Raw genomic sequence first — 26,675 nt, forward strand, 5'->3', positions numbered from 1 at the left:
TTTTGACTTCCTGTATTATAGCCTTCATCTCTAACAGGTCCATTTAATTCTTTTTTATAGTGTGTATTTCCTCTCTTAGATCTTACAAGAATTTCCTCACCTCCCAGAACTCGTCAGCTCCTTTCTCCTGTCTCTTCTGCAGTTCATTTTACCTCTTCTCTTCCATTTCTGTTAGGTTTGTCACTATGAATATTCTAAATTATTTAACAGACATTTCCATGAATTTCATTGTACTGTCTGAGGATGAATAGGAGTTATTTTTCCTTGGAGGAGAGTAATTTTCATGCTTTCCCATATTTTTTGTGACCTTGCAGTGATTTCAGTCATCTGATGGGTGGTGGGTTTCTTCCTAATTCTTGAAGTTCAATCTGAGCGTTCAGAGAGGTACAGAAGGAGGTGATCTGCAATCTCTCTTCTGTTCTGTTTTCACTCTTTGTGCATCAGATTCAGTGGGAATAGAAGAATATTCTGACCTTAATTGCATTCAGATGTTTGGAAGCTGTTCACTTGGGCCTGTGTAGACACTTAGTGTGTAGAGGTAGAAATGAATCTGGAGAAAGAAGTCTCAGCAGAAAATCTTTATTTTTGGTCAAGGAAATCATAGTTCACAGCTGAAGTTCAGTATCCATCTCTGAATGAGCCTGGCCTGGGTTTGTGCCTTTCCTACTATAAATGAATCTGGAGGAAAAAGTCTCAGCAGAAAATCTTTATTTTTGGTCAAGGAAATCAATATTTCACAGCTGAAGTTTAGTATCCCAATAAAATGTAGTTTTAACTGTACATACACTAAATTTTAAGAGACTTTTAAAAGTATTCAAAGCAATGACTCAATAGTTTAAAAGCTTTAAGAGTTATTTATTTATTTATTTATTTATTTATTTGGAGAGGTTTTTGCTACATGGTGCATGCCAGAGGGACAGAGAAAGACAGAGATAGAAAGTGAGAAATCACCCCCCAAGGGGGATGGCCATGTTGCAATCCCTTCTCCTCCATTCTCCTCTCGGAATCTTGGGCATGTACGCACATGCGCCTGGCGTGAGTTTAAGTCACTGAGTCCGGGACACAAACTGCAGTCAAATACATGGGAGTCCAGTGACGTAGCCATTACATCAAATGCTGGTCCCTATTTATTATTTTTTTTAGAGATATTTTTGCTGTAGAGCTGATGTGCTCTCTGGAGAGACAGAAAGTGAGCAATCACCCCCCACCCACCCCTGGGGGGAGGATGGCCATACTAAAATATCTTTCTCTCCATTTTCCTCTCTGGATCTTGGGCATGCACACATATGCACCTTGTGTGAGTTTTAACTCACCAGGTTTGGGAGTTGAACTGCAGTTTATTATGTGGGAGACAATGTAACCATTACACCATCTGCTGGTCCTTTTTTTCTTAAGAGAGAGAGACACCCACAACCAAGTGTTCATGTGGCTCTCTACCCCCAGACTCAGCTGGCCTGGATTGTAAGCACAGCATGTTCTCCTCATGCTCAGAGAGGTCCTGGGTTGTGAGCCTGGGACCTTGCCCATATGAGTTTGGTTGTGTTATCAGAGTGCCAATATGAGTCAGTTTTTTGTTTGTTTTTAAATTTTGCCTGAGGGCACATGTGCTCACAGTAGAGAGACAGACAGACAGAAAGAGAAGAAAAGTGAGAAAGCTTCCCTGTCCCCCAGTGGGTCACGATCATGCCACAATCCCTTCACTTCCATCTCTCCTTCCTTTCGGGACCTTGAGCACGTGTATACATGTGCCCAGCACATTTCTCAAACCAACGGGTCCGAGCCACTGTCAATCGTGTGCGAGTCCAGTGTCTTAACCACTATGCCACCTACTGGCCCCAGTAATAGATTTCTTTTTTTTTTTTTTATTTTTTAAGAGGATTTTGCCATACGGTGCATGTGCTTACTGGAGAGGGACACAGACACTGTGAAAGGGAAAGTGAGAAATCACCCCCCAGGGGGTATGGCTATGCTGCAGTTACTTCTCTGTTTTCCTGGGATCTTTGGCACACACAAACACACACATACACACACACACACACACACGTGCACAGCATGGTTTTTGAGTCACTGAGTCTGGGATTCGAACTGCGGTCAGCCAAGTGGGAGTCCAGTGATGTAATTGCTATGCCATCTGTTGGTCCCTAATACATTTCTTTACAGATACTCATTTATATTTAATTCAGTTAGTTGAGTTGTTTTGGTTTATGAGTTTTAAAATAAGTTAAACAATACAGTTTTCTTTCTGTGTTTTATTAAAGGAGGGATAAATTCCAGCGAGTGTGAAAATGAATTAGGGGAAGAGATGATGACGGAGGAATTTAAAGCTAACACTATGGTCGAAATGCCATTTGCTACAATAGATATTAAAGACGATTGTGACAGTAAGTACTTTAGTAAACTTTATTTAGAAGCAATAAATAGTAAAGGTAGTTAAATATATATATGTTTCCCTTAATAAATTATTTTACTTGTCATGTTTTTGAGTATTGATTGTTAATCAGCAGTTATCTGTATTGGTCATATGTTGTCAAAACTGTCACTGATAATATTAAGACATGGCACACAAAATTTTGGGTTAGATCAGATACTTCTGAAAACATTGGTCCAGGTGATGCCATGGTTTATGACCTCCTTCAGTTATTATTGAGCCACTGCTAATTTTAGTTGCTCCCCTTTGTCTAACGGAAGTTTATTGGCTATTCGATACACACCAAGCACTTTGTTTGGCATCAGGATGGCTCATCAGTGAGCAAAAGAGGCATTATTCCTGCCCTCAAGGAGCTTAACAGTTAAACTTAAAAAAAAATACTTGTCTACTTTTGGTACTATTATTTTAAAAATTTGCTATCGGGCGTGTGCATGCACACAAGAGAGAGAGAGAGAGAGATGGAGAGAGAAAGAGAGAAGGCAAGCTGCCACGTCTGGGACTCAAACTATGGTTGGCTATATGAGAGTGCAGCACCTTAGCCACTGGGACACCTGCTGGGCCTAACAGTTAAACTTTTAATTAAATATACATTTACTGGAATAGTTTAGTCCTTGAGAGCTCCATCCACAAACTTTAGAGAATCAGTAACTAACTTGATTTAAATACTGCTGGCACTATGAATTTTGTGTCCCTATAAAAACAATACTGTCCATGATATTTGGGGCTACTTCCACTAACAATGTGACAGATTTTCCTGTTATCCAGGCTACGTGTGAATAGGAAAATAAGAAAAGCACCCCTCTATTCAGCACATCCATACTGATGACATGCTCTGTGCATTCGCTGTTTGCAGCCTCACATAAGGCCTTGCCATGATTTGAGACAGTTATCTATGATAGGGCTCCTACGGTTAGAGCTCTCATAAGAAACGATTTAGTTCAGGCTATGCGTTTCGAGAAGTGAAAACCGAGACTTAAGTAATTTAACTAAATTCACACCGTTGAATACAACTTGTTATGAAATCGACAATTTCTAATTTCTTAGTCCTCTCATTTTCTAAAAAAAAATTATTATAGGGTGCATGTGCTTGCTGGTAAAAGAGAGACAGAAAGAGGGAGAAAGTGAGGAATCACAACCTAAGGGGGAATTGCCATGCCTCAGTGCCTTCTCCTCTATTTTCCTCTTTGGATTTGGGGCAGGCACATACATGTGCCTTGCAGGTCTCTCAAGGGACTCGAGTCCGGGACTCGAGCCACACAATTGACCATGTGGGATCTGGCCACCTTAACCTCCATGCCACCTGCTGTCTCCCTATCTGTTTTTCTTAAGTGTGGTTGTTAGTTCACTTTGTATTGAAATGATTATAAACCTTATTTTACCTCACACAGGATTCTAATCTTATAATGACTGAAGATTTTAGAGATGAGGGAAGTTATTATTTTGCTATTTATTAGATAATACTATGAAGTTGTTACATCTTTAAAATACTTTGTGATATTTAAAAATATCAATTGAAACTTTTATCTACGAAAACATTTTTATAGGAAATGCTGTTAGCTTAATGGCTATGTCATTGGACTCCCATGTAGTAGACCGTGGTTCATATCCCAGACCTGGTGGCTTAAAACTCATGCTGGGCGCATGTGCGTGTGTGCCTAAGATCCCAAGAAGAGACTGGAGAAGAAGGGATGGCGGCGTGGCCATCCTCCCTGTGGGGTGATTTCTCGCTTTCTGTTTCTCTGTCTGTCCAGTGAGCGCATGTGCCCTATAGCAAAAACCTCTCAAAAAAAAAAAAAAAAAGTAAAATGGAATCTTAGTACCTGATACAGTAAATGATTATCCTGAATCAATTAAACAAAAAGATAAGTTATATTCTGTATCCTAACTATAATTAATTGAGGAGGCACATACCACATATTTTATATTTTATTATGAAAGAGTTTAAGGCAAACATTTTTCCAAATAATATAATAGGGTCTTTTTTTTTTTTTTTTCTTTTAAGGAAAGCAAAATGAATCAACATCAAAACAAGCCCAATGGATACATTAATTTAACACATATTTATTGAGGTTGCTATGTATCAGGTACTGTTATTGGTGCTAGGCAAAGGATGTAGAAGATAAAATTAAGTTGGTAAATAGATATATGGAAAGTTACTCAACTTTATAAATATCAAATAATGGAAATTAAAATCTGATTTTAATTCCCACTTATCAGGTAGGAAACGTCTTTTTTAAAAAAGTTGCTAAAGCGTATGTGCACTTACTCGAGAGAGACAGAGAGAGAATGTGAGAAAGCATCCCCATGGAAGATGGTCAGACAACAGTCCCTTCTCCATTTCTTCTTTCGAGACTTTGGATATGCACACACACACACACACACACCTGGTATGTTTTTCAAGTTGCTGGGTCTGGGAGTTGAATTGTACAGTTGATTGTATAGAATCTAGCCACATTATCCACCATGCCATTGGTTAGCCTGGACATGTCTATTATTAAAAAAACGAAAAAAATCATGAGAGAGAGTGACAATGACCTACAGATAGGAGGACTTCCAATGAGTCTTGTATACTACGATCTCTGTGCTTCCTTCAGCCTCCCAGTCAGCCAGGGTCGTGGGTACCTTGTGGGCATGCTAGAGGGTTCAGGTCATCCCTACTCCAGGTCCAGACCCTGGCTGGGCCTTCCCTGTGGCTCTAGTATCATGCACCGACAGCAGACCTGCTGCCTGTGCCACCATGGCTGGTCTGGAACTACCTTTTCTTGCATAAACTATTTTTTTGTTGTTGTTTTGTTTTAATTAGCAGAGGTCGTCTGTACTCTATAGAGAGAAATAAGATAGAGCAAAGAACCCATGATGGGGTGTGGTCATGCTACAGTCCCTTCTCCTCCATCTCCCCATTCTGTTGGGATTTTGGAAACTTACATACATGTGTCTGGCATGTTTTTCAAGTCCCTGGGACTGGGATTCAAATTGTACAGTTGGCCACGTGTTATCTGGCTCCATTTACCACCGGAACATGGGGCTGGCCCTAAAATTATTTTTTTAGAAAGTTTATTCAGATAGTAAGGGGGGAATAAATAATTCTATGAAATATAGAAGGTAACATTCTAAGTCATATGATTTAGGAGTTTTAAGAATGGTTACTTTGGGATCAGCAGATGGCATCATGGTTGTGTTGCTGGACTCCCACGTAGTCAACCATAGTTTGAGTCCTGGACTTGGTGGCTTAAACCCATGCTGGGCACGTGTGCATGTATACCCAAAATCCTGCGAAGAGACTGGAGAAGGGATTGCGATGTGGCCATCCTTCTGGGGGGTGATAGCTTGCTTTTCTCTCTGTCTCTCCGGTTAGTGCTTGCACCCTACAGCAAGAAATCTCTCTTTAAAAGAAAAATGAATGGTTGCTTCAAAGATTTTTTTAAAAAGAATTATTTATTTAATTTTATGATTCTTTTTAAAAATACTCCTTTAATAGTTATTTATTTATTTATTTAAATTTGGCCAGAGAGAGAGGGAAAGTGAGAAAGGAAGCTTCCAGGTCAAGGAGTTTCTATGGTTGGTGATGTGGGAGTCCAGCACCTCAGCCACCATGCCATCTGCCATTATTCTTCATTTTGATCAGAGAGAGAGAGAGTAAGAGTGAGAAAATAAGCCACTGGGTCCGGAATGTGAACTGGGGTCAGACATGCGGGAGTCTAGCACCTTAGCTACCATGCCACCTGCTGGCCCCACTTCCAAAGGTTTTAACTGCTAAAATAACAAGACTGAAAGAAAACATGAAACAAAATATAATTTTTCTCTCAGCTGGTTAGCTAAGAACAAGTGTGACAACAATCAACCCATAATACCAGATGGACTACTTAATTAAATTAATTTCTCCCATAATTCATTCCTTTGTAGTTTTTGAGAGAATAAATAGAATTTGAGGAAAAATTAGATAATTAACATAAAATGGCATGTGGTGTTTTAGTTTAAAAAAAAATTGCGTGAATTGGAGAGCTACAGCCTTTATCAACAATACCAGATTCATTAGAGCATGTTAGATGGCTACTGAAGTCATTATGAAAATTAACAAGTAAAATAAATTAAATTTATAAGAAGGTTTACAAACTGTATTTTGACTGACTGATGACTTTTTTTTTGATAACCAACAGTTAGTCTAAATAATCCAGTGAAATATCCAGGATACCTAGGAATTAAAAACAAAAATGAAAAAAAAAAATCTAATATATTTGTATCATACAAAAATAATAGTTATTCTTAATTTCATCAGATAGCTAGTCAAGCTCTTATTGTATCATAATTTAAAAATACTGGATTATTTGAATTAGGAATCAAAGACTATGTATTATATATAAGAAATATATTTCTTCAATCTCTTTTGATCTCTATATCTCACTTTTTCTTGTGTGTATATGTATGTTTGTTTATTGTTAAATCAAGTTATGGGTCTAGCAGTTAGCTTAATGGCTATGTTACTCAACTCCCATGTAGTTGACTGCGGTTCGCGTCCCGGACCCGGTGGCTTAAAAGTCACGCTGGGTGCGTGTGCGTGCGTGCCCAAGATCCTGAGAGGAGAATGGAGGAGAAGGGATTGCGGTGTGGCCATCCTCCCTGAGGCGGTTATTTCTCACTTTCTGCCTCTCTGTCTCTCTCCATCTTTCTGGCAAGCACACACCCTATAGCAAACAAACAAAACAAAACAAAACAAAACAAAACAAAACACAAAAAACAAACCTCTCCCAAAAAAAAAAAAAAAAAAAAAAAATTTGTACAAAATTCAAAAAAAAAAAAAAAGAAATCAAGTTGTGTACAAATTACTATATTCTGGTCACTTAATATATTTCTCCATTCCTTACATTTCATGTACATTAATAGTGAGATCGGGAAGTTAATTAAGTATTAAAATGTTGGGGGGACCAGCAGTTGGCATAATGGCTATGTTGTTGGACTCCCATGTAGTAGACTGTGGGTTGAGTCCTGGACCCAGTGGTTTAAACTCACGCCAGATGTGTGTGCGTGCGTGCCCAAGATCCTAAGAGGAGAATGGAGGAGAAGGGATTGTGGCGTGGCCATCCTCCCTGGGTAGTGACTTCTCCCTTGCTGTATCTCTATCTGTCTTTGCCTTTCTGGCAAGCGCATGAGCCCTATAGCAAAAACCTCTCCCTCCCCCCCACACACAAAAAGTATTGAAATATTGGCAAGAAAGATCCAAACGTAGTATTTTGTTTTAGAGTGTGTGTGCTGGTCAGAGAGAGACAGAAAGAGAGAAACTGAGAAATCACCCCCCAGGGAGTGGCCATGCCATGGTTCCTTCTCTTCCATTCTCCGTTTGGAATTTTGAGCACACATGTACATGTACCCAGCATGATATTTTTAAAAAGAATTTTAAAATTTTATTTATTTATTTTAGTTTGACTGGAGAGGGACAGAGAGAGAGAGAAAGTGAGAAGGCAAGCCACCAGGTTCAGGATTCAAACTGCAGTCGGCCATGTGGAAATCCAGTGTCCTTAACCATCATTCCACTTGCTGGCCCCTCCAGCATGATTTTCAAACTGTCCAGTCTGCCACTTGAACCACTGAGTTGGCCATGTGGAGTCCAGTGTCTTAACCTCCATGTTTTCTGCCTGCCCCCCAAACAATATTTTAAATTTCTTGTAGCATAACATCAGCTTGTATATAATCCGTGCGTATCTTGCCCTTTTTATGATTTAAGGTTGACCAGTGGCTTCGGGTCTTGTTGCCCTGATATATCCATTATTGAAGTTGCCCCTCAGCTTTCCATCTATTGTCATCCATTATTATCTTTAGTTCTTCTGTTACTCTGTTAAACATCTCAAAATGGTGATATTCTAACTTTATCATTTTACATTTATTTGATTTCCTATATAATTATCTGGCTTTTTGGAAAGACAGGATAAATGCTTGCCTTCTTTCTCTTTATCCCATTTTTAGGAGAACAATTCTCCAGACTTACCCAAAGGTGATCTGCGAAGGTTTTGTTTTAACTTTTCTTTTTAGTATCACTATGAACTGATGGATTTAAACATATTTGATGTACTTACTCCACTGAATATTAAACATATTTTGGTTTTACATTTTTCTTCTAGTTACGGATATACCTCAAATCAATTCCAAGAGAAATAAAGAAAATCAATGTATCAAGAGTGATCAAATAAAGAAGAAGAAAAAAAAGCACAAAGATAATCAACCCAACTATTTCCTATCCATTCCAATCACCAACAAAGAGGTACAATTTTTTTAAAAAGAATTATTTTATTTATCTTTATTTATGTATTTTAATTTCACCAGAGAGAAACAGAGCAAGAGTGACAGAAAGAGAGAGAGAGAGAAAGCAAGCCATCAGATCTGGGACTTGAACCATGGTCGGCCATTTGGGAGTCTAGAGTCCCTTAACTATCATGCCACCTGCCGGCCCAAGAGGTATAATTTTAAAAAAGTTATTTTTCATAAAGTTTTATCCTAAACTATATTAAAATATACTAAATGTTTATAAGCCTATTTGCTCTCAGTTTCTAAGAGTCTTTGGTGGCATTTTAGTAGAATCATAACAGGAATATTCCTCTTTAAATAATAGGAATCCATTTTAGCACTATTTTTGAAAAACATTATTTAAACATATATAAACAGTAATTTTACAAAAGCCCCTTGAAAAAGTCATGTCAAAGTCCTTTCCAAACATTGGTTCAGTTCACTGGAGGAAACTTTCAGAAGCAGAGAGGAGTGACCAGGTGAGGAAGGACTGTTCCGGAATATCTGCTGGGAAAGTGGGCTTTCCTGCTCCTGAGTTCTTACGGTAGTGATTATTACAACATAGTTACTTTACAAATCTCTCCTTATTGTAACCATTTAAACTTGATAAACTGGGTAGAAATCTATTAACAGTCTGAAAAAGTAAAGTTTAAGTAATAGGAAATGGGGCCATCTTCTTAGTTCATATGGAGAAACCCTTAAGAGAGAAAGCTACTGTTATCTAATCAAAACTGCAAAAGCAGTGAACCAGGAATTCAAATGCCTCAGGAAAAAATAGCTCATTTGGAAGACTGACTGTTTTCACATCGTGGCCCAATTTAAGAGCCAGATCTGAATTTCTGTTTGATTGTAGGTTATAATTCCCCAGCTGGGCACATTTTCAGGTTGTTTCTTCCTTTACTGAACTAGCATGTCTCTAGGGAATGCTAATGAATTTTTAAAAATCAAATCAAATAAAATTGAAATCAAAGAAATAAATATCAAAAGAAAATAAATTCTGTTGGAGTATTCTAGGATATATCTAGTTTGTGAGATACAATTTAGCTGAAGAGAAAGATACATAAAAAGAGAAAAATTACCTATCCATGCACTATTTTAAACTCGTTACAGTTAAGAGTCATATTCTGATATTACTGCTACATATTTGATTCCTTTGGTAGATAAGTAGTCAAATGTCCTTAGTGTAAACAGTAGTTGGTGTATTAAAATGGCTGCAAATTGTTTGGCTAGGTGTTCTTTGAAATTTGGGATTATATATGGGAATTAGAAGAGCAGGAAGTGGAAGATGGTGTTGGTTTCATGGTCCGACAGAAACCAGGTCCTCAGGAAACTGAGTGGTAGGAAAAGGTTGAAGTGACTTCCCTAAGAACATGTGGCTTGTGGTTGGAAGAAAATCCAGGTTCTTTGTTCTGATTTATTATTTAGAGATTGCCCCACTACAGAGTCTCTCAATATGAATGTTTGATAATTATTTTGGTGTGTTGGTTAATCAATTAGTCATTAATCTTTTTTCTTTCTTGCACCAAGCACATTTGCATTATTTATTTATCTTTAAAAGCAAATGACAAAGGGACCAGCAGTTAGCGTAATGGCTGTGTCGCTGGACTCCCATGTAGTTGATTGCTATTCGAGTCCCAGACCCAGTGGCTTAGACTCACGCCAGGTGCATGTGCATGCGTGCCCAAGATCCTGAGAGGAGAATGGAGGAGAAGGGATTGTGGCATGGCCATCTCCCGGGGAGGGGGTGATTTCTCGCTTTCTTTCTTTTTTTTTTTAGAGGTTTTTGCTATAGGGCACGTGCGCTTGCCAGACAGACAGACAGAAAGCGAGAAATCACCCCCCCCGGGGGGGGATGGCCATGCCACAATCCCTTCTCCTCCATTCTCCTCTCAGGATCGTGGGCACACACGCACATGCACCTGGCTTGAGTTTTAAGCCACCGGGTCTGGGACGCGAACTGTGGTTGACTACGTGATAGTCCAGCGACATAGCCATTACACTAACTGCTGGTCCCATCGCTTTCTGTCTCTCTCTCTCTCTCTCTCTGTCTTTCTAGCGAGAGCGCATGTGCCCTATAGCAAAAAAACCTCTCCAAAGAAAAGCAAATGACAAAGACCTAGTTACCCAGCTTTATGTTTTATTTTTTAGAATTATTTTTAATTTAATTAATTTGTTTGTTTGTTTGTTTATTTATTTTGACCAGAGAGAGAGAGAGAGAGAGGGAAAGTGAGAAGGCAAGTTGCCATATCCGGGACTCGAACTGTGATCAGCCATGTGGGAATCCAGCGCCCTTAACCACCATGCTACCTGCTGGCCCCATGAGCTTTATGTTTAAACCTAAACTTAACAGTACACAAGTCAAAGTTTACTAAGTTGCCAGCATTCATGCACAACTAGAAAACATCCTTAATTTATATTGAACCAGAAATGTATTACCATTGATGCAGTAAATCTTTTACTACTAAATACTGAAAACACAGTTGTTTCTGTGGCAGGCCCACCCTGCGACAATTTCCTCGCAGGCTGACACTGTTGGACTCACAGCTCAAACATAGTGGAAAGTAGATCCATGCTGGTGTGAGTTACAGTCTCATTCTACACACGAGAGTCGCGGCTCACCCGGATGATGTTTACTAAAGAAACAAAGTACATACAGAGATTTACAACAATTTCAAAGACAAAAAAATGGCCCTATGATGTTGTCCCGAGAAACTCAAAAAGTCTCTAACAAATTGGGGCTCGGATGAGCTGCTTATAAATACTTTAGGTTAAGTACAATTTACTGTAAGTCGAGTTCCTTTGAAATCTTCAGAAACTGTTCCTGTCAATCTGCCCACACTGCTAGGACCGTGTACCCTTTCTGCTAAAGGCCAGCGTGGAGTTACTTGTTACCCATTGATCGTCAGGGACTCAAGCTGGCCGTCTTCCACTTCCACCCTTTCGTGACAGTTTTCCACCATTCTCTTTGTGGTGGTGGTTTTTCTGCCATTCACTGTCTTAGTAGAAGTTCATATAGATTTGAAGTTGCCCATCCCACTACCACCAAGTGATGTGGAAGAGATGAAGGGAGGCCCCCGACCTAGTGACTCAAATGATGTAAATCCTGTATCTAAAGACAAGAATCCACTCCTTCCTACAAGACGGGAACCCACTGAAGGCGGAGAAAACGACCCAGTGCCTTGGCTCCTGCTTCCTCGGGGTCTCCTGCGATTCCCAAAGAAGTCCTCAAATGGGTCTTTAAAGAAGTCGAATGAAAAATGGGTCCCTTCCATCAAAAAAGCCCCGAAGATGTCATCTGGGTTATGGAATGTGAAGCTGTACTCGAAGGGATGGTTGAAATGACTCCTGCTGCCTCCTCTACCATGCAGTCCTTCCTTGCTGTATCTGTCATAGATATCCCGCTTTTTGGTGTCTAATAACACCTCGCACGCCTCGGCCACTTGTTTGAATTTCCTCTCTGCCTCTTCCTTATTCGCGGGGTTTTTATCTGCATGCCACCTCAATGCCAGTTTCCGGCATACCTTCCTAATGTCCTTGGGGGAGGCATGTCTCTGCACGACTGGAACTTCATAGTCAATCACGCTTTCACAGGTTGTTGGAACTCATCCAAGAACACGGGCTGATCTCTCCACTCTGGCTCTGCGGGCTGATGGTGGTGGCGGCCCCTCCAGGCCATTAATCTTCTTTTTTAAAGTTTGGGACCAGCAGGTGGCATAGCGGTTTTGTTGCTGGACTCTCACGTGGTCGACCGCAGGTCCAGTACCCGACCCGGTGGCTTCAAACTCACATCAGATGCCAGTGTGTGCAGTGCCCAAGATTGCAGGACAATGGAGGAGAAGGGGTTGCGGTGTGGCTATCCTCCCAGGGGGTGATTTCTTGCTTTTTGTTTCTCTGTCTCTCCAGCAAGCACACACACCGTATAGCAAAAATCTCTCCAGCAAAAAAGTTTATTTTATTTATCCATTTCATGAGTAAGAGAAACAGAGCCCCCTAAGGTCTTGACGCTAACATGCACCCTCCAGCTTCACCGTCCATCCCAGATCTTGGGCATGCATGTGTGTAGTGTACTCAGGGAGATCTCCAAACCTGAACCTCGAACCTTCCCACGTCAGTCAGCCTTGCATGGTGTTGGGTTTAACCACTGAGCCATAGTTTGGCCCCAGGCCATTCATTGTATCTTCTCTTTTCACACCTCTCTTCTTTCCTACTTTAGTGGATGGAACAGCACCTCGGTATCACCCTTTCCGCCTCACCCCGTTTCCCTCTTAGCCTCGTTCTGGCTTCTCACATCTTCCAGTGAAGATTGATGGGGCGACATGGTGGGATAAGGAAGGTGGGGAGGAACGCTGAGGGGAAAGAAGGTGGAGAAATTCTTTCCTTCTGCCACTTAGTTCTGAGGTCTAGACCACAAGCGTGTTGGGAGGAAAAGGCCAAGAAAGTTCCGCCAGCAGCTCTTGGTTTTCACTCTGTGGAAGCTGCAGTCCATGTTTCCCAGCTCTGAGGAGTGTGTAGACGGTGGACAGATACAGGCTATGCAGTCCCACAGGCTTTGAATACCAGCTGGGTCACAAACTCACTGTGAGTGTAGGTCAGGTTACCTAATCTCTTTGCGCTTCAGTTTCTTCAGGTATAAAATTAGGGAGATGATAATATCTACCTCAAATTAATATTTTTGTTCTTTTTCTTTTAAGAGATTTTTGTGCTCACTTGAGAGAGAAAGAGAGACAGAGAGACCAAAAATAAGAAACCACCCTACCCCCAGGGGGCATGTGCATGCTGCAATCCCTTCTCCATTCACTTCTCAGGATATTAGGCATGCACACACATGCACTTGGCATGCGTTTCAAGCCTCTGAGTCTGGGACTTGGACCATAGTTGGCCATGTGGGAGTCTAGCAATGTAATGGTTACACCATCTGCTGGGCTCAACAAATGACTATTTTCTAAACTCATATCTCTACCTGCTTACATACTTCAGGGCTTTCCCATTGGCATCAGGGTGAAGACAGTTCTTCGCCATATTCTATAAGGTTCTGCACGGTCTGGCCCTCTTCACTTCTGCCAGTGCTCTGTCTGCCTGAGCCCCTCCGGCCCCTCCTTGGACTTGCCAGGTTGACTCTGCTCCAGGGAGTCTCCTTTGGCTGGAAGTTTATTTATTTGTATTTCTCTTTTTCTTATAATAGAGCACATGCACATGAGAGTAAGTGTGTGAGAGAGGAGTACCTCCACAGAATCTTGTTTTGTGATTCTCTCTCTTAGTCCTCCCATCCAGCAGATCTTGAGCACTCACATGCATGTCTGGCATGTTTCAGACTGATCATGCTGGATATTCGAACAGCTTCTCTTGAATTGTGCATTACTGCTGTGCCACAGAACCACTCATCTCTTGGTGTTGGCAGTGCATACATCTCAGCCCAAATCTCTCTACTCCTAACTGATTAGAGCAAGTGTCCTCCTCCGGCTGCCCCACAGCTAAGGACTTCCATAACTTTCTCTTTGTCATTCTTGCAGCTTGACACTTGTCTAATTTACAGATTTTTTAAATGCACTCCCACTACCTACGTTAATGTTTGTGTAAGAGTGTGTACCACATGTGTGTACATACATGCACAAACACACACACACACTGTCATTTCAGGGGCCAGGGTGTATTTCTGCCATACCCAGTTACAACCAGAACACTTTACTTAATAAATGCAATGTTACAAATGTTGCTTTCTTAATATAGGTTCACTAGTAGTCACTTATTTTGAAGCAGGTAGAATGGTTTATAATAATGGAAAATTGGGCCAACTCAGTGGTGCAGTGGTAATGCACTGCTAAAGTGAGGCCGGATCCATTTGAAAGAGTAGATTTGGTTCTTGGTGCAACAAATACATGCCAGGTACGTGGATTCTGGTTGGCTGGGGAGGCTGGAGGGCTATGAGAGGGTTGTGGGAATCATGGTGTGGGACCTTATTGAGGATGCTTATCTTTTTCCCTGTCTCCCATGTGAGTGAAAGAAAATGACGTTATGGTTACATCTCTGGACTCAAACTGAGTCATCTGTGGTTCAGTTTGAGACCTGGTGGCCTAAAACTCACACTGGGTGCATGTGTGTGTATATGCCCAAAATCCCCAGAGGAGAATGGTGGGGAAGGGATTGTGGCATAGCCATCGCCTGCTCTCCCTCCCCCTGGGGGATTTCTCATTTTCTTGCTGTCTCTTCAGTGAGCACATGTACCCTATAGCAAAAATCTCTTAAAAAAAAGTTTCAAAAAATTGGGAAATGCAGATTTCAAGACCACATAATTTAATGTTTCTCAAGAGACTTATTTGTAGATAACAAAGTGTAGCAAGTTTACATATATAGGTGGGGAGGAGACAAAAGAATTGGGCAGGATTAGGAGATATATTTTGTATCTACTGTATGAGTACCTTTCTTGTTTGTTTGTTTTAAAGTAACTAATGGCAATTTTCTTTTTAAACTACTTATGAGCTTTTGTGGGAATGCCTGGGAAAGAAGGGCCATTTATAACATTGTTTCAATGTGAGTCTGTATTCCAAGTTCCAATTAAGTGACCTGCAAGCAAGCTTTTAGCGTGGAGCACATTCACAATGGATTGCTCTACTTTTGGCCTCTACTTTCTGGCATCTAGTTGTAAAGAAAAGAGTATTTAGAACTACATTGGTCTTTGATTTTAAAAGTTGCAAATTCTTTATTCATGGAAAAGTCTTCATTTGCTATTTTAAAGAACTAGAATTGGAAAATCAGAATGGCTGCATAAAAATATCCTAAATGGAATGTACGAAAGTGTGTGTTTTTCCATTAACCCGCAGTTATACATTAGTTTAAAAATAAAAGAAGAAAAAATTTTGATGAGGTTATTATAAATCCTAAATATTTCATAAATGGCTAGAATTGTGTAATTATTCATTCTAGCTGGATTTATTCTTATGTTGGTTTTGTATACTTTTTTTGTGAGAAGTAATAACATGAGGTAAATCATTTTAAAGATGTAAGGAACCATCAGAAATGGATTAAAATTTTGTATGTTTTGCTTTTTTTGATAACTTTTTTTTAATACTCTAATGGAAAAAGATTATTTTCTTCAGGGCTTTTAAAGGCATTTGTTACATTTCATTTTGTATTTCATCACTTTGTAATGTGGAAATGGCTGGCCTTACAAAATATGGATGTAGATTAATTCATTTCTGGAAAATGTAATAATAAAAGTATTTGATACTGTCATGTATAATTTGGTAAGCACTGGGTAGATCTAGACATTCTTGTGTATTTTAGGATGGTTTATTTTTACTCCAGTTGTTCCTATATCATGAATTTTTCAAGTTCTTTTCCTGGTTGTAGACAAGCAAGAAAAATGAAAGTATTCAATACCTTTGAAGAAAAGTTAGGTAGCAAACAATGTAACAATTCTAGAAAATCTTAACAGGGCAACATATTTAGGAACAATGTATTTAACAGCTTGGAAAATCTCAAGAACAATGTCAAAAAATGAAGTCTCAGGCATGCCCTTCCCATGTACTGGGACATAACTCTTCTCTTTCATTTAGAAACACACTGACTTCAAGGCAGTTTCTTTGAACTCATGTATGCTTTGAGTTAGTTAAAAAGTGTAAAAGATATAAAAACAAATTTTCTAGCTGCGTTATTTTCAGGCATGTGGAGTATGGCTTAGCAGTGATGTTTAGCAGATGGATGTCTGCTTTCATTCTTTTAAATAAATGACTCAACGAATGAAATATTTAAGATTTCAATAAAGGTTTTATTTTTACAAGTTTCTTTTAATGAAATATTTGAATTTGGCTTTATGGCATCAGGTTTTAAAAATGTGCTTTGTACAGTGTCGCCACAGGCTGGAGGTTATAGTAATAGATAAGCTATGATGGCTTTTTGGAGTGTTAGACAGTGAGTGTAAAAATTAGTTTTCGTTAGCCTTTGATGACATTGGTACTTATAAGAAACGACAGAGAGAGGAGACTCTGAAGTGCTCCTTTTCTTTTCTTTAACTTTTAAAGAATGTAATTAGATTAAAAAGCATTTTTAAAAAGTCTTAAGATGGCATCAAGGAATATAAATTATTCTGGAACATTAAAACATAGTTAGAGAGGACAGTAGACAGCATGGACTACCACATGGCAAATCATGGTTCGAGTTCCAGACCTGGTGGCTTGCTTTCTCTCTCTCTCTCTCTCTGATGAACATGTATGTTGTGTGGCAAATTAAAAATTGCAATGATGATAAATACAGTTAGATAATATTTAACAAAACCAAAAAAAAGCATAGTTAGAAACTGATTGTTTGATTAGATTAAGTTTAGTTTTCTTTAATTCTTCTTGAGGTTCATCCTACATTAAAAATACTGTGTGAGAAGCTGGCAGGTGACCTGGTGGTTAAAGGCGCTGGACGCCCACATGGCCGACCATGGTTCGAATCTCAGACCGGAGGGCTTGCTTTCTCATTTTCCCTCTCTTTCTCTATCTATTTCTGGTAAAATAATAAATAAATAAATAAATAAATAAATAAATACAGTTAAATTTAAAAATCATCAAAAAATACTATGTGACTACAGAGAAATAATGGTCTTCATTTTCCATAGCATTTTTGAAGTCCCCTCATATTTATAAAATGCTTACTATGGTGTCTAGAACTAGTGCACAGTAAGGGTTATTTGCTGCTACTATTTAAGTATTGTGTTCATTATGATTACCATGCACTGGTGAGAGACTAGGGTAGAAGAAATGGACATGGCCCACAAAGAGTTTGCAATTCTGTTTTATCTGCATAGCATAAGGAAGCTGTGACTCTCTAAGACCTTTTCATAACCATTATGTTTGGACATTTTATTTATCAGGCTACTGACATTCTTTTATTGGATATCATAGATGTGACATTTTGTGCTGAGGAATGGTTTGTTAGGTGTTATGGTACAACCTCCTATTGGGAAGACACCATTTCCTCTGTTTGTCACTTAGATTTCTAAGGAGTAGAGAAATGCTGAGGTTATTTGGGTTGGTATGGATTTATTTTAAAGGTACCCAGTATTCGTGTAACATTCATGACACTTGTTCAAGTTGGTAAGACAGACCTCATTTAAGGTGGCCATAGCCGTAGGTACAGAGACCACTGCAGTGAGGTCTGTGAGTGAGAGAAAGAAATGCGATTCCACATCAATTTCAACAAAGACAAGTAGTGATTTATAACCAAGGAGCAGAGTGTGCTCAATGGGTGGGAAATTACTAAGAGGACACAACCAGAGAAGGGTTTTTGGAAGAACTGACTTGACATGATCATTGCTGAAGATGGACCAGGGTGATCAGATATGGAGGGTGGTCAGATATCAAGACTGGGAGATTTTTGTCTAGACTTAGCAGGATTCTTGTTCAAGTTGAATTCTATGGACTGAGAGAGAAGCCCCAAATCAGCCCTAGTCAAACAGAGGACTCAGAATAGCCCGGCAGAGTTTTAGTCAAAGTAGGTGGCTTTGTCGATGGGAAGTCAGGTTCCGGGACAGCATCTCATGATTTGCCCAATCACATTCCACAGATAATGGGAACATTGTTCAGGATAAAGAGGCTACTCTAGTATCAAAACAGTTTGCTGTGCTCATGATTCTGTTTTTTCCCCTATCTCTGCTTTTCTATGGGTTCTGGCTCCTTTTCCAGCCCTCTCTCTTTTCTTTTTCTTTCTCAGTAAATTTGCTGCCTCAGGTCTTTCATTGCCCCAGGGTTACTGTGTGCTCTCTTTTTTTCCTGGACTCATTATTTCATACTCAAACTACTTTTCCATACTCACATTTAGAAACAGACTGGAGGTAGAGGGGGGAGGACGTGTCGTTCCTCCTCCTGTTTCAGAGGAATGAGCACTGAGGGGGGAGGGCAGATGAGTGGCCAGCTCTGTGGGGATTTCACCTGCAGGCAAACTGGAACGGTTCTTCTAACATGCACATCTGGACTTCTTTGCATCTCTATCTCCATAGTTTTACCACTCCTTGCACATCTAAAAAATGACAGTAGTTATTCCTGTTGAAATTATTGATAGCTCAAAAATCTTAAAGGCCACCAGGAATGGGTTTTCAGACACATTCACTTGGGGGCAAATAAATGTTACTTCTAACAGAAGTGGAATGTTGTCTGCTGGTTGACCTTTTCATGGCAAGAATAAAGCTTTTCTCTTGGGAAATACCATAATTAGTGAGTCATACTGTGTATTCCAAGGACAAATATCTGAAAAGATGCATGGTCATTGAGAGTTTTCTGCTTAACCAGTGACCTGGTCTGCAAAATAAGGGTGTTGCAATCAATGCTTTTTAAAAAAAAATTATTAAATTGTATTCATTATTAACTCTTCATCTCTTTTCTTTTCTTTTGAGAGGTTTTTGCTATAGAACACGTGTGCTCACCAGAAAGAGAGAGACAGACAGACAGAAAGGAAGAAATCATCCCCCACGGGGGTCGGCCACGCTGCGATCCCCTCTCCTCCATTCTCCCCTCGGGATCCTGGGCACCCATGCACCTGGCATGAGTTTAAGCCACTGGGTCTGGGACTCTGACCATGGTGGACTACATGGGAGTCCAGCGACATAGCCATTACGCCAACTGCTGGTCCCATTATATTTTCATTTGACCAGAGAGAGACATGGAGAGAGTGAGAGAGAAGAAACCACCAGGTTCAGATCTTGAACCATGGTCAACCGTGTGGTAGTCCAGCATCTTAGTCACCATGCCCCTGCTGGCCTTGGGATCAATGCTTTTAAGATAGATAAGCATTGTGTTATTTCCTAAACTCATATATCCTATTAAGCTATCTAAGTTTACTAGCTAGGATATTTGAGAACAAGTAGACAATTAAGTATTTGGTTGAAGAATCTTGACATTGTTATAATTTTAATTGTTGCTTATTTTTGTTCTTGACATTTTCCATAAAGAAATTTCGCTTGTGTAAATCTCTGTATATGTATGTGTGTGTATGTGGTTAGATTACAAGAGGAATTAAGATCCTGCAGCACGCAATAATAGAACAAGATAAGCGACTGGCCAAAACAATGGTTGGTGATGGTTCCTTCCACGTTACCCTGCTAGTGATGCAGTTATTAAATGAAGATGAAGTAAACATGTGAGTAATATATCTTTCTTGAATATTATTGAATCTAAATTACTACTTTTTAAAATAATTTGTTTATTATTATTATTATCATTTTAATTCACTAGAGAAAGACAGAGAGAGATAGTGAGAAAGCAACCTGCCAGGTTTGAGACTTAAACTGTGGTCGACCAATTGGGAGTTCAGCACCTTAACCATCACACCACCTGCTGGCCCTAAATTCTTAATTTTTGAAAAGTTTATTTCTTTATTCCATAAATGATGGTGACAGAGACAGACAAAGGGAGAGAAGGAAAGTGAGAAAGCACTCTTCAGGGGGACAGGTCACACCACAGTCCCTTGTCCTCTACTCTTCTCTTTGGATTTTGGGCATGCACGCAAATGTGCCGGGCATATTTTTCAAGTTGGTAGGTCTGGGACTCAGGCCACATGAGATCCAGTTGTCTTAGCCAGACCACTGGTTAGCCCTCTGTTTTTAACCTTGGCATGTATTTCTCCTGAAGGAATAAAGAGCAAGGCTTGAATTAGGAAGGGGATGAGGAAAAGATAAAAATGAAAAAGAGAAAGCAAAACAAATGAATAGATCTAAACAAATGGCCACACCATGATTATTGTAGTTATGTTTTTTAAACAATAGACCCTCATGTCTTTAAAGATTAATCTTTAATCTGTCCCAAGCTGATCTACCCAGGAGTAAGCACCTGGCAAGGTCAGAGGTTTTACCTGACTCACTTTGGCCAACATAAGAATGAATAAGCGCTTTCATGCTCTTGAAAGAAGAGAAGCCAAAGATGAAAGGCTGAGAGCAGAGTCGTGCTCTGTGTGTGTTGAACGGTATACTAGTCAGGGTTTTCCAGAGAAATAGAACCAATAGGAGGCATACCTATCTAGCTATCTATTTTTAAAAAAATAATTAGTTTATTTGACTTTATTTATTTATCCATTTATTTATCTTTACCAGAGAGGGAGGGAGGGAGGGAGAGAGAGAAAGAGGGAGAGGGAGAGAGAGAGAGAGAAAGTAAGAAAGCAAACCACCAGGTCCAGGACTCGAACCATGGCCGGCCATGTGGGAATCTAGTGCCCTTAACCACCACACCATCTGCTGGCCCAATCTAGCTATCTATTTATAGCCATTTATCCATGTAGAAATAGATACCTGTATATAGAGAGATTTATTTTAAGGAATTGGCTCACATGATTGTGGGGACTGGTGAGTTTCAAATCTGTAGGACAGTCTGGCGGGACAGAGACCCAGGGAAGAGAAGATGTTATAGTCTCAAGTCCAGAGGAAATCTGGAGACAGAATTCCTTCTTTCTCAGAAGTCCTGAGTCTTTCTTTTTCCCCAAAGATTTTTCCATAGGATGTGTGTGCTCACCGGAGAGAGACAGAGTGAGTGAGAAATTATCCCCTGGGCGAATGGCCACACCACAGTCCTTTCTCCTCCATTTCCATCTTGGGATTTGGGGCATGTATGCACATGCGCCTGGTGTGATTTTAAATCCACCAGGTCTGGGACTCAAACCACAGTCATCCATGTGAGAGTTCAGTAAGAGTCCACTACTACGTCCTCTGCTGGCCCCAAGATCTCAGTCTTTAATGTGTGCAACTAAATGGATAAGTCCCACCCATATTCTTGAGGGGCATAGCTGTCAACTTTTAAGTGATGGTGAGATTCTCGATATGGTCTCAGCTATATAATAAGAGTGAAATTGATTGGGTTTCTGGGAAGACATTATTTATTTGAAGGGTTTTTTGAAAGTCTCTAATCTTTTTATCATTCATCCTATTTTGTGTAATACAATAACATCTAGATTGTTAACATTATTGTCTAGTATTTATTCTTACTTTTCAAAGTCTAGCATCATATCTTTAGATGTTTAATAAAGCAGTGATGAATGGGTTAGATAGGGCAGGTATGGAGAGATTTTTTTTTAAATCATGAATTTCTTCAGGTAGATATTACCTAAGGTTCTTTGTCCTTACAGTGTAAAAGAAAGGAGTATCTGTTATGCCAAACCCAGCTACTGATTGCAAAAGCTAGCTGTCCTATCTTAATTTAAATGTAACTTTTGGTTCTGAACTCCAGTTTTGAAATTCCATTTCTTAAATGTGTCCCCTTCTTTCTTCTTTTACCATACAGTAGTCTTTCTAGGGACCAGCCAGTGGTGTGGTAGGTAGTTAAGGTGGCTGGATCCCATATGGCTAACTGTGCAGTTTGAGTCCCAGACCTGACTTGTGAAACATGTAGGGTGTGTGTTCATGTGTGCCCAAAATCTCTAGAGAAGAATGGAGAAGGGATTTTGGGTGACTATCTCCACAGGGGAGTGTTTTCTTACTACCCCCATACCTATCTCTCTCTGGAGAGCACATACATGCTCTGTGCTTTTTTTTTTTTTTCTTTAAAATACGTAAAATAAGACAAGATTTTCTAGAAGGTACTCTTGAAAAGATACTCTATTTAAAAGAGTTTGAAAGTTACTTGGGAGTGGCAGGTGGTGTGGTGGTTAAAGCACTGGACTCCCATGTGGTTGACCATGGTTTGAGTCCTGGACCTGTCAGCTTGCTTTCCCTCTCTCTCTCTCTGATGAATTATAAAATAATAAAAATAAATAAAATTAAATAGTTTTTTTTTAAAGAAAGTTAGTTAGTGATTCTTCCCAATAGAGGCTATGATTCCTTCACACTCTGAATCAATGACACCTCCTTAGGACAGATTTATTGATTATACACTAGAAAATCGAGAAACTGGACTGAATTCAGATCATCTCTATTTCTTTAAAGACAAATAGTATACAGAATTTGTTGTCCCTGTAAAATCTTAATCTTTCTCATGCCCTACTCTAGTATATAGGTTTATTTTAAAGGAATATTTTGAATTTCCTAGTTTACAATAAATGAATGGGATGTAGGTGTTCCATTACCAGTTACTTTAACTAACAGGATATAATCAAGGACAATACTGCATTAGAAGTGTGTATGTTTGTCTTTTTGGATGAATATAAATATGGTTAGGTAAGATTGGATTTAAGATGTGTATTTAGAAGTATAATGAGAAGTATTGACATTTGCAAAGCTATTCTAATTGAGTATCAGGACAGAGAAATTATTGTATTGTGTTCTAGCAGAGAAATGTCATGGATGAAGATAGTTTAAAACGTAACATGGGGACTAATTTATAAAGGTCTAGAAAAATACCTAATTTTTTTTCACCCATTTGATGAACAAATCACCGAACAAGGTCATTTAAATTAACCGTGGTTTACCAGAAGGTGTTTTACAGCCCTTTTTATGCTGTAGGAATGTCCATATTTCATTTTTAAGTAATTGCTGCCCTCTAGTGAGGTTTTAATTTTTTTCTCATAATAAAGACCATATGCAAACATTCTTTCCAAGATAGAAATAATTAATCTTAATTTTCAAATATTCAAGCTTTGATCATGTCTCATTCAAAAATATAATAAACATTTATTTTCATGAAGAAAAATTAAATATTTGAAGTACAGAGTAGCACTATAATCACATAGGCTAAACAGCTATGTAACAAATCTATGGAGCTACAGTTGGGGAATACAATTAAACTTGTATTTTATTTGAACCCAAGTACATTAAATTATCTTATTATAAACTTATATTTTAAGAGCTAATATGTATTAATATACAGAGTGCCTTATAGATAGTAAGTACAATATAATTTATTTTTAAGAGATTTTTGCTATAGGGCATCTTTGCTCACTGGAGAGACACAGAGACAGACAGAAAACAAGGAATCACAGCCCTGGTGCGGGGTAGTCATGTCGCAATCCCTTCTCAATTTTCCTTTCAGGATTTTGGGCATGCATACATATGATTCCCGTGTGAGTTTCAAGGTGCTAGGTCTGGGATTCACACTGCAGTCAGCCACTTGGTAGTCCAGTGCCCAAACCACTCGCTGGTCCCAATATTAATACTTTTATCAAGAATCTAAAACTCTCCACATAATCTAACATAAGCTCTTATAGGTACTGTTTTAGTAGTTATATTATTGGTATTTTTTTTTTTTTTGGTAGTTCATGCAGTATTTTCATGTTAAAAATTTCTTGATGAGGGCAAGCAGGTGGTGTGAGAATTAAGTTGCTGGCTTTTACATGGCTAACTGTGTGGTTCAAGTCTTGGACCTAGCAGCTGGAGAACATGCCAGGCATGTGCATATGCATGCCCAAAAGGAGAATAGAGGAGAAGGGACTAGTGTGTGGTTATCCCCCTTTGGGAAATGATTTCCTACTTTCCCTCTGTCTGTCTCCAGTGTATGCATGTGCCCTATAGCAAAACTTAAAAAAAAAAAAAAATTCTTGGTAAACTATAAAATAATACCTACTTTCATGTCCTAATAACAGTTATTAGCAGGTAAAGATTTAATTCACTTCCATAGTTTTTGTTTAAAAATTACTATTAGTTTTAATCATATAGGTTAGATTTATCAAATATTTTGAGCTTCAAGATAGTTCATATATAAAAATTTATCTTTCTAAAACTGATTACTTTGTTTCTCACTTGGCTTTATATATTTTATTATTTAATATGTTGCTTGAAAAATGTACTGTCTCTTTCTTACCAGTGGTATTGATGCTCTTTTGGAATTAAAACCATTCATAGAAGAAATTCTCCAAGGAGATAATTTGACTTTGCCCTTTGAAGGGATTGGCACTTTTGGAAATCAGGTTGGATTTGTGAAGCTGGCAGAAGGAGATCACATAAATCCACTTTTGGAGATAGCAGGTAAAACAGCAACATATCTGTATGAAGTCTCATTTGTTGAAGAAGCAATATAAAATTGTTTGTCGTAGAGACTTGATATCCTTTAACTTCTGGGAGCCAGTATAACCTCACTTTGTAGTGAGTTGTGAGTGGCCTTGGTACTTACTTGTGTAAATAAATGGCTAAATAAAGGACCTGAAAAATTATCTTAATTCTTTTTTTTTTGGAGAGGTTTTTGCTATAGGGTGCGTGCGCTCGCCAGACAGAGAGAGACATGGAGACAGAAAGCGAGAAATCACTCCCAGAGGGGATGGTCACGCCGTAATCCCTTCTCCTCCATTCTCCCCTTGGGATCTTGGGCACACACGCACACGCGCCCAGCCTGAGTTTAAGCCACCAGGTCTGGGAATCAAACCGTGGTCGACTACGTGGGAGTCCAGCAACATAGCCATTATGCTAACTGCTGGTCCCCTATCTTAATTCTTAGACCTGAGGAATATGATTATTTTGGGGCTTTCTAGATGATAGACTGGAATTGAATATTTGTTAGAACCCTCCCAATTTTAAGTTTGAAGGATCTCAGTGCTTGTCTTGACATTTGACATATAATTGACACTTTATAAGTATTAATGAATGAATAAGAATCACCAATTGCCTGTTCAGAGGCTTGTGGAAATGATCATCTCAGGAGAGCCTGTAGATGGGTCAGCAACATTTCTATTTCTGCCACTTCCTTCTCCCTCCTCCAGGTACTGCTCCCTGAGTAGAATGTCCATGGCGGTAGAGAAGGCTTCACATTTATTGGAGAATGTGCTGCCCTCCGCGGTATAATTGCAAAGCGTTAGGAAATTAGAAACAGAAAGAAACAGAACTTGTACACATGACTTTTGAGTTTGATTCAGAGGTCATGGGTTGTGTGTTAGTTTACATTCTGTGAGAAATTTTAATTTCCATTCTATTTTATGTTTTGTCACATTATTTCATGTTCCGTCACCTTTGGTTCAAAACACATTCTTGGCATTGATCTGTGCTTGGTCCACTTTTATCTATTTTCATTTTTCTTTTTTTCTCTGTCTGCCTTTCTTCAACTACCTCCCCTTTCCTTCTTCTCTTCCTCCCTCCTTCCCTCTTCTCTTTCTCTCTCTCTCTCTCACTGTTTTTTATTTATTTATTTTTTTTAAATAATGTACTAGTAACCTGGGAATCCACCACCTAGTACCAAAGTGAGAACGGGTAATTACTTAATCACAAGGACCAGCTGATGGTATAATAGTTACATCGCTGGACTCCCATATGGCTGACCGACGTTTGAGTTCCAGACCCAGAGGCTTGAAACTCATGCTGGGTGCATGTGCATATGTGCCAGAATCCCAAGAGGAGAATGGAAGAGAAGGGACTGTGGCATGACCATCCCCCGGGGGAATGATTTTTCACTTTCTGTGAGTGCATGTACCCTATAGTAAAAATCTTTTTCTAAAGAAAATAAAATAAAAATCCAATCACGTTGTCCTCTTCACTAATCCATCTGTTGGCATTTCTCCATTTATCAGTCATGCTAAAGTTGATGTTTATTTTCTCATATTCTCCCAAAGTAAAGTAAATGTATTTTTATTTCTCTTAATGAAAAGAGTATCAAATCATACATATTCTCCCAAAGTAAAGTAAATGTATTTTACTTTAATAAAAGGAGTATCAAGTCATGTATGACCTTTTGGGAGATACTTTTTCACTTAATATATTTTCTTTTTAAATTTGCCAGAGAGTGTGTGGGTGCTTGCTGGAGAGAGATGGCGGGGGTGGGAGAGGAGTGAGAAAGCATCCTCCGCCATAAGAATGGTCACGCCATGAGCCTTTCTTCAGTTCTTACTCCTTTTGGTATTTTTGGGCACACATAAACACAAATGTGGTGTGTTTTTCAAACTGCCAGTTCTGGAACCCCAACTACATAGTCAGGCATGTGGGATCCAGCTGCCTTAACCACTAAGCCACCACTGCCTTCACTTCATACTATACTGCATCTAGCAGTTTAATCATTGCCCATTTTTTTATTATTTATTTTAATTAATTAATTTATTTATTTTTAGTTTGATCAGAGAGAGACAGAGGGTGAGAGAGAAAGGAAGTGAGAAAGTA

At 39.1% G+C, this 26,675-nt stretch overlaps 1 protein-coding gene and 1 pseudogene across 3 annotated transcripts in view; one reads left to right on the forward strand and one right to left on the reverse strand.

Moving 5' to 3' along the window:
- AKAP7 (A-kinase anchoring protein 7) overlaps positions 1-26,675 on the forward strand; it is a 184,724-nt gene that overhangs the window by 6,227 nt on the left and 151,822 nt on the right. For 2 of the 3 annotated variants that reach the window (XM_027770231.1, XM_006144292.3), the window contains exons 2-5: positions 2,259-2,381; positions 8,542-8,681; positions 19,683-19,819; positions 24,403-24,563. In XM_027770231.1, coding sequence (XP_027626032.1) covers positions 2,259-2,381; positions 8,542-8,681; positions 19,683-19,819; positions 24,403-24,563 — 561 coding nt within the window. The remainder of the gene's footprint in view (positions 1-2,258; positions 2,382-8,541; positions 8,682-19,682; positions 19,820-24,402; positions 24,564-26,675) is intronic. The other variant, XM_006144293.3, reaches the window with a different exon arrangement.
- LOC102478084 (dnaJ homolog subfamily B member 6-like) lies at positions 11,383-13,723 on the reverse strand (annotated as a pseudogene).

The sequence above is a fragment of the Tupaia chinensis genome, unplaced genomic scaffold (assembly GCF_000334495.1).
Source record: "Tupaia chinensis unplaced genomic scaffold, TupChi_1.0 Scaffold000117_2, whole genome shotgun sequence".
Lineage (NCBI taxonomy): Eukaryota > Metazoa > Chordata > Mammalia > Scandentia > Tupaiidae > Tupaia > Tupaia belangeri.